This window comes from Beta vulgaris, chromosome 6, assembly GCF_026745355.1.
Source record: "Beta vulgaris subsp. vulgaris cultivar EL10 chromosome 6, EL10.2, whole genome shotgun sequence".
NCBI classification, from domain to species: Eukaryota; Viridiplantae; Streptophyta; class Magnoliopsida; order Caryophyllales; family Amaranthaceae; genus Beta; species Beta vulgaris.
In genome coordinates this window covers 1931074-1946614 of record NC_079207.1, presented here as the reverse complement: position 1 = coordinate 1946614, position 15541 = coordinate 1931074, and the positions used below count along the sequence as shown (strand labels likewise).

General features: G+C 33.7%; 2 protein-coding genes and 1 long non-coding RNA gene across 3 annotated transcripts; 1 reads left to right on the top strand and 2 right to left on the bottom strand.

Moving 5' to 3' along the window:
- Positions 1-2595: 2595 nt before the first annotated feature.
- LOC104894933 (hypothetical protein) lies at positions 2596-4761 on the top strand. The gene is made up of 2 exons (XM_010681309.4): positions 2596-2818; positions 3197-4761. Exon 2 carries the CDS (start codon positions 3345-3347, stop codon positions 4446-4448), a length of 1104 nt encoding a protein of 367 aa, XP_010679611.1. The 5' UTR covers positions 2596-2818; positions 3197-3344; the 3' UTR covers positions 4449-4761.
- Positions 4762-4828: 67 nt separating this feature from the next.
- LOC125498276 (uncharacterized) lies at positions 4829-6861 on the bottom strand. The gene is made up of 2 exons (XR_007275150.1): positions 6511-6861; positions 4829-5114 (listed from the first exon to the last, which is right to left on the bottom strand). It is a non-coding gene; the product is annotated as an uncharacterized LOC125498276 (long non-coding RNA).
- A 964-nt stretch (positions 6862-7825) lies between these two features.
- Positions 7826-13553, bottom strand: LOC104894932 (peroxidase 51). The gene is made up of 4 exons (XM_010681308.2): positions 13309-13553; positions 11862-12062; positions 11395-11560; positions 7826-8399 (listed from the first exon to the last, which is right to left on the bottom strand). Exons 1-4 carry the CDS (start codon positions 13516-13518, stop codon positions 7993-7995), a joined length of 984 nt encoding a protein of 327 aa, XP_010679610.1. The 5' UTR covers positions 13519-13553; the 3' UTR covers positions 7826-7992.
- Between the last annotated feature and the right edge of the window lie 1988 nt (positions 13554-15541).

Genomic DNA, 15541 nt, shown 5'->3' with positions numbered 1-15541 from the left:
CCTTACTAATACAATGATTACATTACCTCATCTCATACCACTTACCAACAACCAATTGATTAGATTATTGCTATCTATTGATTGAACAAAGAAAGGGGGCTAATATTATAATTCCAATTTTGACTTAATCTAGGAATAAGTTTAGATGAATTTGGTCGAGTTTCAACAAGTTTTTAAGATTTAGTAAGTTTAATAAATTAAAATAAGCTGAATAATACATTTTAATTTTTTTCTAAAGTAAATTAATAAAAGAGTCTTACAAATAGAAACCAAATCTAACCAAAAAAAAAAAAACAATGCATCAAATTAGAAAATACTAGTTTGGAAAATCCATTCCCCCTAAGCTTTTAGTATAGTATTTTTTTGGTCATATTTGCTGGATTTTGGACCATTAATCAAGTGGACAAATATAGTGTAGACAAGGGGAATGTGGGGGATAAAGTTAGCTGCAAGTGTTGGCAACCGCAAGATTAATTGATCATACCCCCAATTAAAAAAGGTATGCACAATGATGCTAGAGTTTGTAACAATGATATGCTACTACTAGATTACATCATGTGAATGTGGCCTTGCTCACGCTAAACGTGAGTGTGACAATCTGAGGGAAAACGTTGGAGTTCTTTGGCTTCACTATACATATAGAAGGATATATCATTGTCTTTGTTTGCAATTTCAAGATATGGTGTATATGTCCGGGCCAATGACAAGGCAAACAAGTTTATCCTCACAAACCCATAGAAAAAAAAAAAACTTTAGCATCTGTTTCTAAAGCTATGTTTTTCTCTATCTTAAAAAAAATTGTTTCTCTTCTTTATTTTCAGAATCACTTATTACGGAGAAAAATACATAACAATGATGCAATTTCAGAGTTAATAAGTTCACTTAAGTTTAGCTTAGAGATTTTAAATTAAAACAAGTTAGGTTAGCGACAAATGAGTCTGGATAATGTAAGTTTAATTGAGATAATTTAAATTTAAAATTAATAAATTCAGAAAAGTTGAATTTACGTGAAGATAATGCACCTTAAATTGTATATGTGGTATGTGGAACACCGTTGAATATATTTGATGCACATGTGTAGTTTGAGATTAGTAATTGAGATAATTACAATTTAGGTGTGGTTAGTCGATGGAATTTGATTACTAGATGAGATCCCTAGCTCGTTCATAAGTTTGTCCATATTTGGCTGAGAAATTTGAGAGTGAGAGCCTATAAGAGGAACCTTACTGGTATAGTTTTTAAATATGGGGTGGGAAATGAATCTCTTGTTAGCTAGAAAAGTATTGACTAGTATTTTAGTAGGTATATCTTAATCTTGGATTCATTTTTTTTAAACTTTATAAGTGTTTGATTAATGCTTGACAAGAAAACATATCGATTCAATAAATGGTGCCTTATACAAACTATTAGACTGCTACTACCATCCAAATTTGAATCTAGGATCGCTCAACCCTAACCACATCACATGTTATGTCGCAATTGTTGCACCCTCCTACTCATCGGAGCGGCTAGCACTTAGTTTGACGACTAGGTATGGTTGTATAGTTACCGCATAATACAATCAAGATATGGTACCAACTAACAAGTTTCAAAGACAACCTCTATGAGATTTTCTATCTGAACTAGCTAGTATCTTTGTGAATATATTATAAAGTAACGTACTTTGGTTTATGACATGTATGATTGTGCCTTTAAATAACCACATTTTTTTTTTTGACATTTAGTCATTGAATTTTGTAAATTTGAAAAAAGAAAAAGATCAACTGTACTTCACTAGATTAGCAACAGTTGTAAGAAATTCTCTTTTGTAAGATATGTGAGATGCTTCACTTAGTATTCTTACAATAAAGAATAAGATACCTATATATTCAATTTTCTTTTCCGGGTAATAAGAATACAATATTCATTAAGGGGTTGTTTGGCAATTGATTGTTGGTTGTTGGATATTTAGTTGACTTGTTTGACTGGCTGAAAGCATTGGTTGTATGTATTGACTTTTTGAATTGGCTGTTCAAGTCATCTGTTTGCAAAAGTGTTTGGTAAAATAAGTTGCGGTTATTGGCTGTTTATTAGAGAGTTTGTGAGCCAACAAGCCAAAAGCTACTCCAAACAACTTTATCATTTTGGGCTAAAAAGCCAGTTTTTTAACCAATCAAAAAGCAAACAATCAAACCTTTTTTTTTTTTTTTTTTTACTATTTAACTAAATTAAAAAGTCAAAAGTCAAAAACTAATGAAAAAGCTATTTACCAAATAAGACCTAAAACTCAATAATAGTGAATAGTATAGCACTATAACCCATAAATACAATATAGTTCATGTAATATGTGGGTGTCTTGTCAAATAGAGTAACCCTAACCCATGCATCTCATTATATTTCTATAATAGACATAGTAGACCTTATCCTTTAATGGCGTAATAGTAACAACACAAGTCCACTGTCCAACTCCAAGCTTAGACCATTCTTCCACTTTTGACTTCTAACATAATCACCTGACTTTCAAACTTTTTAAAAAAAATATAAATGACAACATATGATTGGGCTGTCTTCTAATCAAAGGTAACAGCCCACAACACATCAACAACGTAAACAAACATAGTAAGCCTAAGCCTTAACAAAGTACCCACGTGCGTTTTGACCCACGTATGACTTTCAGAACCTTCTTAGACTCTTTCTCTTTGCGCCCGAAAAATTACCCTAAAAAAATTTCCCCCCTTTTCTTTCTCTCTCTTCCCGCAATCGCGAAAAGTCTAATTTAGCAGCTGATCTTAAATCTTATCAATTCATCGATTCTACATTTGAGTTACACTTTAATCAGGTTTGTTGATTTGAAATTTCTCCTTAATTTTTTTTTGATGAATTTGAGTTTTTCGATCCCAATTTGGTAACTTTTTTTGTTTCTAGGGTTTTTGAATTTGAATTTTTGATCGAACTCTAAATTAGCTTCATTTGAGTTGTGAATTTCGATTTGCTTCTTTAATTGCTTCGTTTTTTTATTATTTGGAGCTTAAATTATGTGAGTGAAGTTGATTTTGGTGATGAACTTTCTATTTTTTGCTTTCGACTCGTTACTCTGCTTGAATTTTTACGGTAATTAGAGGATTTTAATGTTGATTTTGAGTTAGATGATTGAGAAAAGTTAAAATTTGAGTTTAATTCTGATATGGGTTTTTTTCATTGTTGTTTGTGGTTTCAGTATTCTGGGTTTAATTGACGACATAAGCTTTCCTTGCTCGATGGTTGATCCAATTGGAAAATTAGGGTTTTTTTTGTTTCAAATTCTAGATGCTGCTGTTATATGAAGTGCAATACAAGATCTCTGTGGATTTAGGTTTTGGCGTCCGATGGTTGTAATGAATAAGGAAATAAAAATGCTGGGTGATCAGCATTTTAACAGAATTGACATCCTAGAGATCAAAATTCAGATTGGGAAGAAGTTAGGAAGTGAAAGAGCAGGGAAGTACTTTGGTCTGTTAGATAGCTTTTTCGGGTTCAAACTTGCTAAATCGGAGTTTGATAAGCTCTGCATTGCGGCTATTGGGCGGGAGAACGTTTGCTTACACAATCGCCTGCTTAGATCCATTCTTAAGAATGCTTGCTTCTCCAAGACGCCTCCTCCGAAAGGAAGGAAATTGGAGGAACCTGTTGTTGATAAGGTTGCTAATGGGTACCAAAGAAGTTGCCTTCAATCTCTTTGCAGAGATGTTTTGCCATTGTCTCCACGGAGAGGTAGGACACCTGGTTTTCGTGATCGTAGAAGCAAGGACCGTCCAAGTCCACTTGGTCCACATGGGAAGCCTAATCCTGTTGCATCGTGTAAGGATTTGGCTCAAAAGGCTCTGGAGCAGCAAAGTGCTACAGAGTTGCTGTCTTTAGGTAGCAGGCCTATTGAAGTCAACTCTGTGGAAGATGGGGAAGAGGTTGATCAGGCTGCTATAAGCCCGGGAATTCATAGCAGGAGTCCTGTCACTCCACCTCTGGGAATTCCATGGAACGGAAAAGGAAACAGGAAAGTGCTCAGTAGTTTAACATCTTCTGCTGTGCATGTTGAAAGCTGTCAGAAAAATGGTGATCTACCCAACACAAGCTCTCTAAGGAAGCTATTGGAGCAGAAATTGGAAAAGGAAGGGATGGGAATTTCCCTAGATTGTGTTAATTTGTTGAATAATGGGTTGGATACTTTTCTCAAGAGGTTGATAAAGCCCTCCCTAGAATTAGCAAATTCGAGGTTTGGAAACGATCGACTGAAAAGAGGTAGTGAGAGTGTTAATGGTCTAAATGGAGTTTGGCCCGAAAGACACTTAAGGGAACCCATTTCTCCTCCTTCAGTATCCATCTTAGACTTTCGGACTGCAATGGAGCTTAATCCACGAGTACTTGGAGAAGATTGGCCTACACAGCTTGAGAAGGTTTGCCTTCGAGAGTTTGAAAGCGGGTTTCATGATTAGTTTGCAGAAGAGAAGAAATGGTGGGGTCTATCGTAAATTATGTTTTGATAGAAATGAGGTGGTGCATTGTTGATAAAATAACCTCTAACATTGATTTAAAACCTCCGTAGATTCAACAGTAAAAACCAGTGTAAAATTGCCGGGAATTTTGGGTTAAGTTGATTCCATTGTACATATATCTTTATATTAGTATCTAGCAGAAGTATTGGTGGGAGTGATGAGATATGATAGAAAGATCATTGTAAGATTTTTGTTACAAATATTACTACTTAGAAACTTCCTGAATAATACAAGTGTTTGGTTCATTACTTCATCTCATTTGTTCAATACTTACTGGGTACCAATACCATTTTCTTTCAAGTTCGGTAATTGCAAGTATATTTGGTTCTCAGAAATCATTGTTCATATATGATTACTATCAGAAACCATACGTAACCCTGAAATGAAAATGTTATGCAGCATTTTTTGTTGTAAAAGTAAATTATCCTGAAGAAATTCATTGATTTACAAGCAAGCGACGACATGTAAATAACATTGGTGAACACAAATGGGTTTCGCTTTCAATGGAGATAAAATTTTGCTCCACTGCTTTCTGATGCAATGCATGCTTCTCAAATCTGCTTATGATCATGGTTCACTGGGGCCAACTCCAACTAAATTGCAGCCCTGCTCAATGTTTCCAGAGAGACATATATGAGTAAGAAGAAGATACTGTTAATACTGAATATACAGAAATATTTGGAAGAGATGTTTTTTTCAAAGTATCATAGAGCTCATACATTTTACAAGTCATAAACTCAAAACAAGGTTAAACATTGTCTCCACCAGATGCAAAGGGTTTGAGTAGGGATACTGGAAGTTGGGCATCCATGTCCCTAAACATGCTAAATTCCCAGTTCCCACCCTCGCGAATGAGTGAACAGATAGGAACCAGAGAAGCTATTCAAGTTATCATGGAAATAGGATGGAGAAGCATTATCATCAACACTGACTGTCAAGCAGCAATCCAAGGCATACATATGCGAAGCTTGACAAAACTCACAGAACATACCCATATAGTTTGAAGATTGATTACGCAGGGAGAGAGACCAACAAAGCAGCAGATTAGATCGCCATGGACTGTCGTATATCTGAACCCCCCCTACACGGCTACACCCCCCGGCCCTCCTCTTCATAACATTTTGATTATCCTCGATATGTAAAGAAAACTTCTGACAACACAAAATTCTGCTATCTAACTTTGCAATGTGTTATCTACTTCTAGCTTTGCATAAAAGAATTAAAATAAAATTAGACTTGCATAACATTATAACAATGTTTTATCATATACAATGGTGTTAATTGTTTTTTTATCCATATGAGGCACAACTGCAGTACAAAGAAGGGGAGAGGGATTTGAATCTGTAACCTATCGTTCACAGCACCTCAATCTTAACCACTAGGCGAAGACATCTTTGGACACAATGGTGTAAATTGTGATAACTTACGGACAAGAGTTGTGACGTTTCACTTTGGAAAAGCAAAGGGAAAGCTTTATGGGGGACGAAGAGAGTAGTTTACAGGAAGAAGAAAAAACAGATAGCATAACATATTTATCATCTAAACACTAAAACAATTTATTAGTTAGGAGGACAAGCAATATATTCCTCAATTTTTTCCTATTATTGCGTTGAAACTGGAAATAATATCTGGTAAGAGGTAGTTATACAGGTGAATGGATCTTAGGATTAGAAAAACTCTCTACCCAATAGATACTACACGTTAAAATAACTATACTACACTTTAGTAGTTTACCCATATAGTTATTTGCACCATGGCTATCTATGTCATATTCGTCACAATCCAATATTACATGAATACGAACACACACAACTTGATTCTATTCATAAGAAACATAGAAAAAAAATTAGACACGCGGTTTTGAGTCCTAAAAACATAGGTGTTGATGATCAGGTCAAGAATGCGCATACCATCTTAGACAAAAGAATTTATTTCTTTTTATTTTTTGGATAAGAAAAGGAAAGTAATTTTAGGACATACTTCTATATTTGTACAACATTACCTTCATTGGGCAATCTTGGGAACGAAGAATGAGAGCCACTCGTCGGGGAAATCTCGCAGATTCCGCAATGTGAGGCATCAACATAATACCCAGCAATAATGTCGTCCACAATACAATCAACAAAGAAATTCTCCAACACTTGTACAAATCTTTCATTTTGTGTTGCAGGAGAAGCAAATTGTTTAGCTAAGAGTTTTTGTACTAAATTCAATTTTTTCGGTGAGATATCCTAAAAAATACGTTTGAAATATGAAGCTCGGTCATTTTTGTATTTTGGGGTGACATTGTTTTTGACCCAAGTAATAGCCAAGCAAATAAGATGTTGATGGTTTTGTTGCATCGTGCCCTACATGTTGTGGAGTATTATTTATCTAAACATATGGAGTACGCTAGGATAGGAGTATTTGCTGAGAATTTTCTTTCGAGAATCTGACAATTTGAATGAGATCAGCTCGTTTTTTTTTTATCCATATGAGCCACGAAGGCGGTACAAAGTACAAAGAAGGGGAGGGGGGATTCGAACCTGTGACCTATCGTTCGCAGCACCTCAATCTTAACCACTAGGCCAAGACATCCTTGGTTAAATGAGATCAGCTCGTTTGATGCCGTGTTTAGCAAAATGTACACTATTTATGGAACTTGTCTATTATATTCTCGGTTACATCTAGAGTCTAAAGTCAGTTAACTCAACTTTGTTAATTAGCAAAATGCACTTTAACTCTATGTTGTTCGAACTCTTCATTTCACCTCAAGTACTCGTGTCGGATCCTCGACAGTCGGACATGGATGAGACACTTGGACACTTTGTTTTGGGCGAAAGAAAAAATTCCACAAAATAGCCGAGTTGGACACTTAGACACATACCCGTGTCAGACATGGGTACCCGAATCTGAGCAACATAGCTTTAACTTTGTTGTTTCTTCTACAAGTTTTTTTATCTTCAAAATGATTTAAAATATATTTTTTTTTTCTCAACCTCACAAAATAATGACGGCCTCCTAAAGCATTTTAAGAGCCACTGCAGTGGTACCTGCTTGTAATTTCTCAAAACTTAATGTTGTAGTCGGGAGAAAGCAAGTAGCCCCTTAAAGCTTGTTGCTTTGTTTAACTTTTTGTTAAACCTTCTTATACTTTTTTTTTGTTTCCCACATGAAATATTTCATCTCACTTTTTGTGGGACTTACAAAAAGCACTAGTCATAGCTTTACATTACAAGAGGTTGTAACTTGAAAATATTGTAGTTTAAAAATTTAATATGGCAAACAAAACTATAAAAGTTGTTGCTTTACATTGTAGTTGCTGTAAAATAACCCTTTATTAACATTATGTAACTTTACTAATACAACCAAAACTTATCGACTAATTTTCTTCCTAGTTTATACATACAATAAATAAAAAATAATATATATATTATATTAAAAATCCCAATTTCAGCACTTGCAAGTCACAAATGACAATTACGGAATTACCCCCAGGCCCCAACTAGTTGAATGCATCACATCTAATACGTATATTGCCATTACTAGCAGTTTTAACCCCAACACGGCCCAATGCAGTCATAGCCTGGATAAAGGCCTCGTTGAAGCGAGTAGAATTTTGGGCCCAATCGACAACAGTGGGCTTTGATCTAGGGTCTTCATAGAGGATTTGGTCCGAAGTGAAAATTCCCTTTCTTTTGATGAGATTCCGGAAGTAGATGTTATCGAATCTCATGGGTGTAGTTGGGTCAATGCTCACTACAATCCCTGGGTCCACATTTTGTGGGCACATTGCCTTCAATTGGGCCGCATATGGTGGGTATAGCTTTGTGTCCGTTGGATTTTTGGCCGAGAAGTTGTATAATCTCTTAGAAAACTTGTCGCAATGTGAGAATCCCAGAGTGTGGGCAGCTGTCAAATTTAATGCAAATAAAACAAAAGGATGAGTGAATTTTTTTTAATTAGAAAGATAATTGATCTGAATATCAACTTCTATTAAGCTACCATATTAGAGATTGGATATAAGGCTAAATAGCCTAAAAGACAACAAACCGAAAGGTCCATTGTCACTACAAGTGAATGCCGCAACATAATGTTGGGATGAGAATTCGAACTTTTGTAGTATTACATTCAGCTATCACCTCTGCTTCAAAGAGATAAGTGAATTAAACAAGGTTATACCAGAATTTTAAAAAAAATTAGTTGCATTTTAGTGTTTCTTATTTTAAAGTTGTTTCATTTTTGAAAACTTTCACTATTTAAACATTATAACCATATATTCGTATTGATACATTAGAGTTATGTATCTATTAATCTATTAGACTATTACAATATATTGAATGCTCGTTTGGTTGACAGGAATTTATAAGTGATGAAAATTCCTATGATTTTCTCATTTGGAAAGTTGTTTGGTTGATAGGAAGTTGAGTAAATGGATGCAAAAGAATTCCTTAGGAAATTGAAACTCCCACAAAATGTGGGAGTTTAATTACCCACCCCTCCCTTAATCAAGCAGAATTCATGAGAATTGCAAATTTCTTGATGTCAACCAAACAAATTTAGGTCATTTTCTAGAAATTATATAAGGGTAGTAAATTCCTAGGAAATGAAACTTCTTACAAGAATTAAATTCTCATGTATACCAAACGAGCACTAAGAATAAATCACATATGACTCATCTCTGCCTCTCAAAAACTTTCTCATCTAAATCAATTATAAGATATTATAGGAAATAAAATATTATATATTATAATAAGATTGTTTTAACAAGATATTTTAGATAATCTTCTTAAATTGATAAACTAATTTCATTAATATTTTCATCTCATTTATTCGAATTTAATCTATTATATTTTTCCTATGTATGTCGAGCCAAAAACTAGTTCTAATTATGTGAAATGGAGTCCACTCATGGTACACCCGAGTGTATCATGCTCATGGTACACCCAGGGGCATTTTCGTAGTCAATTGCAAGTTAAGGGGCACGCTCGTAATTTCGGGACAATAATTGTTCTTTCTCCTTCCTTCCAAAGCTTAGAAACAGAAAAAAATGGAGGAACCAACACAACCTTGCGGATCATTCATGGCGGATTCAACTCAAACACAACAATGGAGATCTGAAATTCGTTCATTTCTCTCAATTCTTTCTCGCCGGAAAAATCTGATTTTCAATTCTTCTCTCTCATCCTTCCAAACCTTCCAAACACAACAATGGAGATCTGAAATTCGCGAAAAAAAAAATTTCAGATCTATTCTCGCCGGAAAAATCTGATTTTCAATTCTTCTCCCTTTCCTCCTTCCAAACCTTCTAAACACAACAATGGAGATCTGAAATTCGCGGAAAAAAAATTCCAGATCTGAAATTCGCGAGATGAACGATGAGATGATGATGACGCGGACTCGAGATGATGATGATGAGGCGACTGAAGAGACCCACGACCCATCCACGACGATGATGAAGACCCACGACCCAGTTCTGATTATGTTTTTGTTTATTTTCCCTCAGTTATTCGTATTGCATAAACCAGATGTTTTTGGTTGTTTTACATGATCAGGACATGAACAAAATTATGGGTGCTGATTTTGAATTATCATTGTAGGAACGAGCAAATGTAGTCTGCAATAATTTTGAATTTTAATGTTCAAATGAGTCAAGGATCTATGCTCATTTAGAATGATTGAAGATTATGAGCTCATTTACACAATTTGTGTTGGATGATTATTGGTGCTTAGTCAACTCTTATGTATTTGTTCTAGTCTTTTCTTTTTTCTATTCATTTCATCTCTTTTTTCATTTTCTTTTTTGTTCACCTGTAATTAGTTCGTTTTCGTAACTGTTCATTTGCACCAAGTTTGCTCATTTTTTTAAATGAGTAGAAATACTTACTCATCTGCTCATTTTACTCATTTGCTCATTTGATCCTTTGCTCATTTTGCTCATTTGCGCATTTTGTTATTTGGCGAAAATAGCCTTGGGTGTACCATGAGCATGGTACACCCAGGTTTATTATAAAGATTCTCATGTGAAATGTAGTTGCATGTGTTTTGATAATTATTTTATTTTAAATATCAATTTTATTTATTTATTTATAATTATTAATAAATACATTTTTAATAGTTACAGTTGTGCAATGAGAAAATAAAAATAAATGCGGAAATTGATCTATTGTTCCACTAATTTTCCTAAGTTTACTCACTTTCATTATTAAAAGTCAAAGTTAGAAAACTTTCAATAGTGATGTTTATATAGTATATATTTTCGAATTTAAGGTTCTACTGAGTTTTAGCTTCTTAATTATTTCAATTATTTTAGGAGAAAAAGCAAACTTTAATAATTAAATAAAACTCCACCAAAATCAAATGACAATTCTGAGTTTTATAATTAATATATTTTACTAAAACATAATATTGTATACATCCTTGCATGAGAAGTTTAGTCTACTAGATTATATTTTCAGATCACCCAAACTAAAAATACATTATTCTATAATATATGTCCAAAGTATACATACATGTATACTATGCATTGTTAAAATCCCGATTCGAATTTTAAGATTCTACGATCCGTAATAGCCTCACCAATCCCAATCCTACACAGGATCTTAATTTGTAGGATCTTCGATCCTACCAATCACAAAAATTCACAGGATCTTAACACGATTTTACAATCCTACGATTCTGATTCGACTGAAATAAGTCATTATTAATTTCTATAAATTTTTAACACGAGTTTTTCACGATATACCATAATCACGATTCGATCGCACAAACCCCTACGATCCAAATTAAAGTAGAATCTCAATATTGATATATATTATAAGCCTACAGCCATATACTAAGTAGTAAGTACTTGTTTGGGAAATTAAATAAAAGTTATAATTCATAGTATATGTAGCTTCTATGTTACCTGATAGAGCAATCATATGTGTTTGGGAAAGGCCACGGGAAGCAAATGAAGAAGTGAGTTGATCCAAATTGAAGTTTGGATGAGGCAACTTCCCTTCCACACTTGCTGCAGTTGAGACTAGTCCATCTCTTCTTCCCAATTCTATAGGATAGAACGGACCACCAGCCTGCATATACATGTTTAATAAGCAGATTAGTTTCATTTACGTACTAGTGTATATACTATATTATTAACAAAATAAAGACCATAGAATATATGTCTGCTTATTGAATTTGTCTTGTAAGAGACTGTCTACTTTTAAATTAAATTAGACAATAGTAAGCCCAATATTAAAAAGAAAATTAACCCCAATAGTGTCTATGTTAATTTCTTTCAGTGACTAATTTAATTCATTTAGTTACCAAATTTACTTTTATATTAAAATTAGATCGTCTCTTTTAATAATTTTTGCTACTTATCATGCATACCATTCTAACAACATCGCGGGTGGCAATAGCAAGAATATCAGCACAAGAAACTTTATTCTTGCAACCCGGTATTGCATCAACTGCCTCTTTAGCTTTGATAACTGTATCGAATCCATCTCCAGCCAATGACAAGTTGTCTGAATGATCCTTCTCAGCCTTGTTGTTTGACGTTGATTGTATCATTACTGAAGCATCGCATCCCTATAACCACAACAATAACAACAATTTAGTATATACTTCCTCCGTGTTTTTATTGTTGCTACATAGAGAAAGTGGGGGGTTTTAAGAAAGGTAGAGAGAGAAAGTAGGGGACCACCACTTTTTGAATAAAAAAACATTTGTTAAGGAAAAAGTATGAGTATTTTAAAAGAGAAGGTGGGGGACCACCAACTTTTTAATAGTATTTTAAGATTTTTATGGTGAAAAGGAATCCATTTATGGTATGTAGCATCTATTATGACATTTCCATTTAAGGGAAATGTAGCATCTATAAAAAAACGGAGGAAGTATAAATCTTCTTGTATCTAATCATAATAACAGACCTTTAAGTCGTGACTATATATTGGTCTAGCTAGCCTTGTCTTAACTCTGAAGGGTGTGTCAAGCCGAACAATAATCCTAAACTATTTAAACAACTTTTGATTAGTAGTGATAAATAGTGTTTTGATGATAATGAATTGATATACATGAACTGTAAAGAAAGTTTTAAGCCAATATTTATTAATAATGATTGGCCATATCTTAAATACCATTTCTCCATAAAATTTCGTATATTTATATATAGGCGGCACAATGTGGATCCCTAGGTCATTAATATTAGTGTCCTCTCACAATGAGACACATACCAATTTGGGATTTAGCTAACAGACAAACAAAACCAGGACTACAGTACTACATTGTATGGACCACAGTAGCTAGCCTACATCAGCAGCATGATATAACTACCCCTAGGTATATACACCTCCTTTAAACACATTTCCCATAAAATTACGTATATTTTACTTTTTAATATATATATTTGGGGGATGAAGTTTTCATTAATAACATGGACAATGACATAAAACATATTTATGAAATTACATGTAATTTTGTTATAATTCCTACAATTTACTTCTAGTCTACTACGTATAGTCGTATACCATCTAAACAGATTGTAATTTGTTAACATGTGGTGAGATGGGACAAGTGTATAAATATATACTAAGCAAGGCGTAGTTTAATGGTAAAGATTTTGCCTCATGACTTTAATGTCATGGGATCAAACCTACTATGGCGTCTTTGGGAGTGAGGTTTCCTTTATCATTGTTCCTTTCTCCAAAAAGAGTCTGGCCTGTAAACCTAAATGCTTAAACTTGAGCGATGTGTCAATTAAGTAGGATCATTCATCTTACCTAAAAAAAATATATATAGAGAGAGATATATAAATGGTATATACATAGTTACATACATTGATCATGCAATCATGGAAGAAGAGGCGTAGAGTAGCTGGAATTGTGATGAATGTCTGACTTAATTTCTTTTTGACAGCCTTCTTCACAATGCGCTCAACGTTAGGGCATGTACTGGCGTAGAAATTTTGCTGAAGTTGAGCAGCCGCTAAATGGCGCATTAGCCATATGCCTATTAACACTATCAACAATAGATTAAACCGACCCATCGATAATTAGAACTTAGAAGAGTGAACTTATGGCTAATTATGCTTAGCTTATGTCTCATTAATCAAGATACATTGCAGTCAATATATATATATTGATAGATTAGTAGGGTTTTTTTTGGTTTTCTACTTAGATTTTTTTAGAGATAGTGGACTAGTGGCTCTGTAATGTTACGGTTGGATTTCTTGTTGCTTCGGAATTGTGTTGCATAGTGTCCATATTTTAATTTACTACCTTGTATATAAAATTAAACCAACTTAAAAAAGTAAACGTTGTTGGAGAGCAGAAATATGATAATACTATTATACTCCTTAAAGCAATTTTAAGGTCGAAGAAGTATAATATACTTCCTCTGTTCTGTTTTAAATGAAAAGTTTGTTTTTTCACGCAATCCAACCCGCTTCTTTAATTATTAAAATCTGATATGGTATACATCAAGACGAATCTCACAAGATCACACTTGATTATGTTTTTCTTTAGGAAAAAGCTATATGCAGCCCTAAGGGCTGCACATAAGAGGCTTAAAAGGGAAAGTTTTTGAAAAATAAAGCATTGATTACATCGATTTATGTATGATTTTATCATAAATATCAAAATTTATATCATTTCATGAAATGTATTTAATGCTTATATGCAACCCTAAGGGCGGCTGCACATAGCATTACCCCTTTCTTTATATAATGACGATAAATTGGAATCAAAATTAATCAATGAATAATGTCATTTCACTCCATGTTTCATTTAAAACAGAACGAAAAAAGTAAGATAAATAATTCATGGTTTGAAGTCTTGATTGTGGATCCTAAACATCATAACTGACTAGGAAAATCTGATATGGTAGACTTCGAAAGTTAAATAATATTTAATTAAACTAGGTGATGGCTGTTTTATATGCGTATATATGATCCCATGGGGGAAGTCATCGGTTATATCATGTACTAGCACGTTGAGGTTACTTCTTATGAGCTTCCCTAATTAATGGAGTAATAAACTTGTACTTACCATGCCATTGTGCCAATTTGTAAACCATGCTTGCAAGTTGAAACTGCTATTAAATTGAATAAGTAGTAATTAAACACGGTGACTGAACCTTTAAGTACGGATATTCTAGATTAAGAATCCAAACCCTGGTCAAATGTTTCCTTATGTCATGGCATGTGACAATGATATGGCATGTTTATTTTGTGACTAGCTAAATAAGTCATAAGTCATAAGTCATAAGTCATTAGAGCATTCATGAGCTGGCTCATCATTTGCTTCAGTTTTCTTTGATAGAATGTAATTTTGATGAGACAAACTGATGATGTGTAGCAAATAACGTCTACGAAATCTACGCTTGTTAAGGAGATCCATAATTCGTCATATTCCTTTCAAGTGTTATGGATTTTAAAAAAATAACACAACTATATGATTTTAATATTTTTTCCGTTCTTAGTTTAACTTGTACATTTGTTAATTCATATATTTAATTATTAATATATGTAATTATGTATTAGTAAAAATTTATAAAAAATATGATGTTAAAGTACTTATTAAATGAGAAAATCAAACGAGAAGAAATAATTGACAACTTTAAGATCAAGTAACAAAAAACAACGTAGAAATAGGAAAAAAAAAATCGATCAGAGATTGAGGGAAATAAAAACAAATGCATAAAGGGTCAACTGTCAATATGGAGAGTTATTATGAAAAAGGAGAATTATTTTTAAAAAACTTTACAGTCTGCTTTTTGTGCAACAAGCCACACAAATTCCAAAGCGTGCGACACACATCATTGAGATGAGTTCTAGTGTACAGTTTCGATTCAACATTTTCCTTCCCAAAATTCCTCTTCTCCTCTCTCTCAAACACCCCCATTTCCACTTCTTTTCTCTCTCCTTGGCTTCCATGGCTAACCTTCCACTTCTTTTCTTCGTCATTGATTTCTCTCTCTCGCCAGAGATTCGGTACTATTCGACTTCTTCTCCTTCACCGGCGCAACCTTAGCTTCTTCGCCAGAGATTTCACGACCCTTACAACAACTTT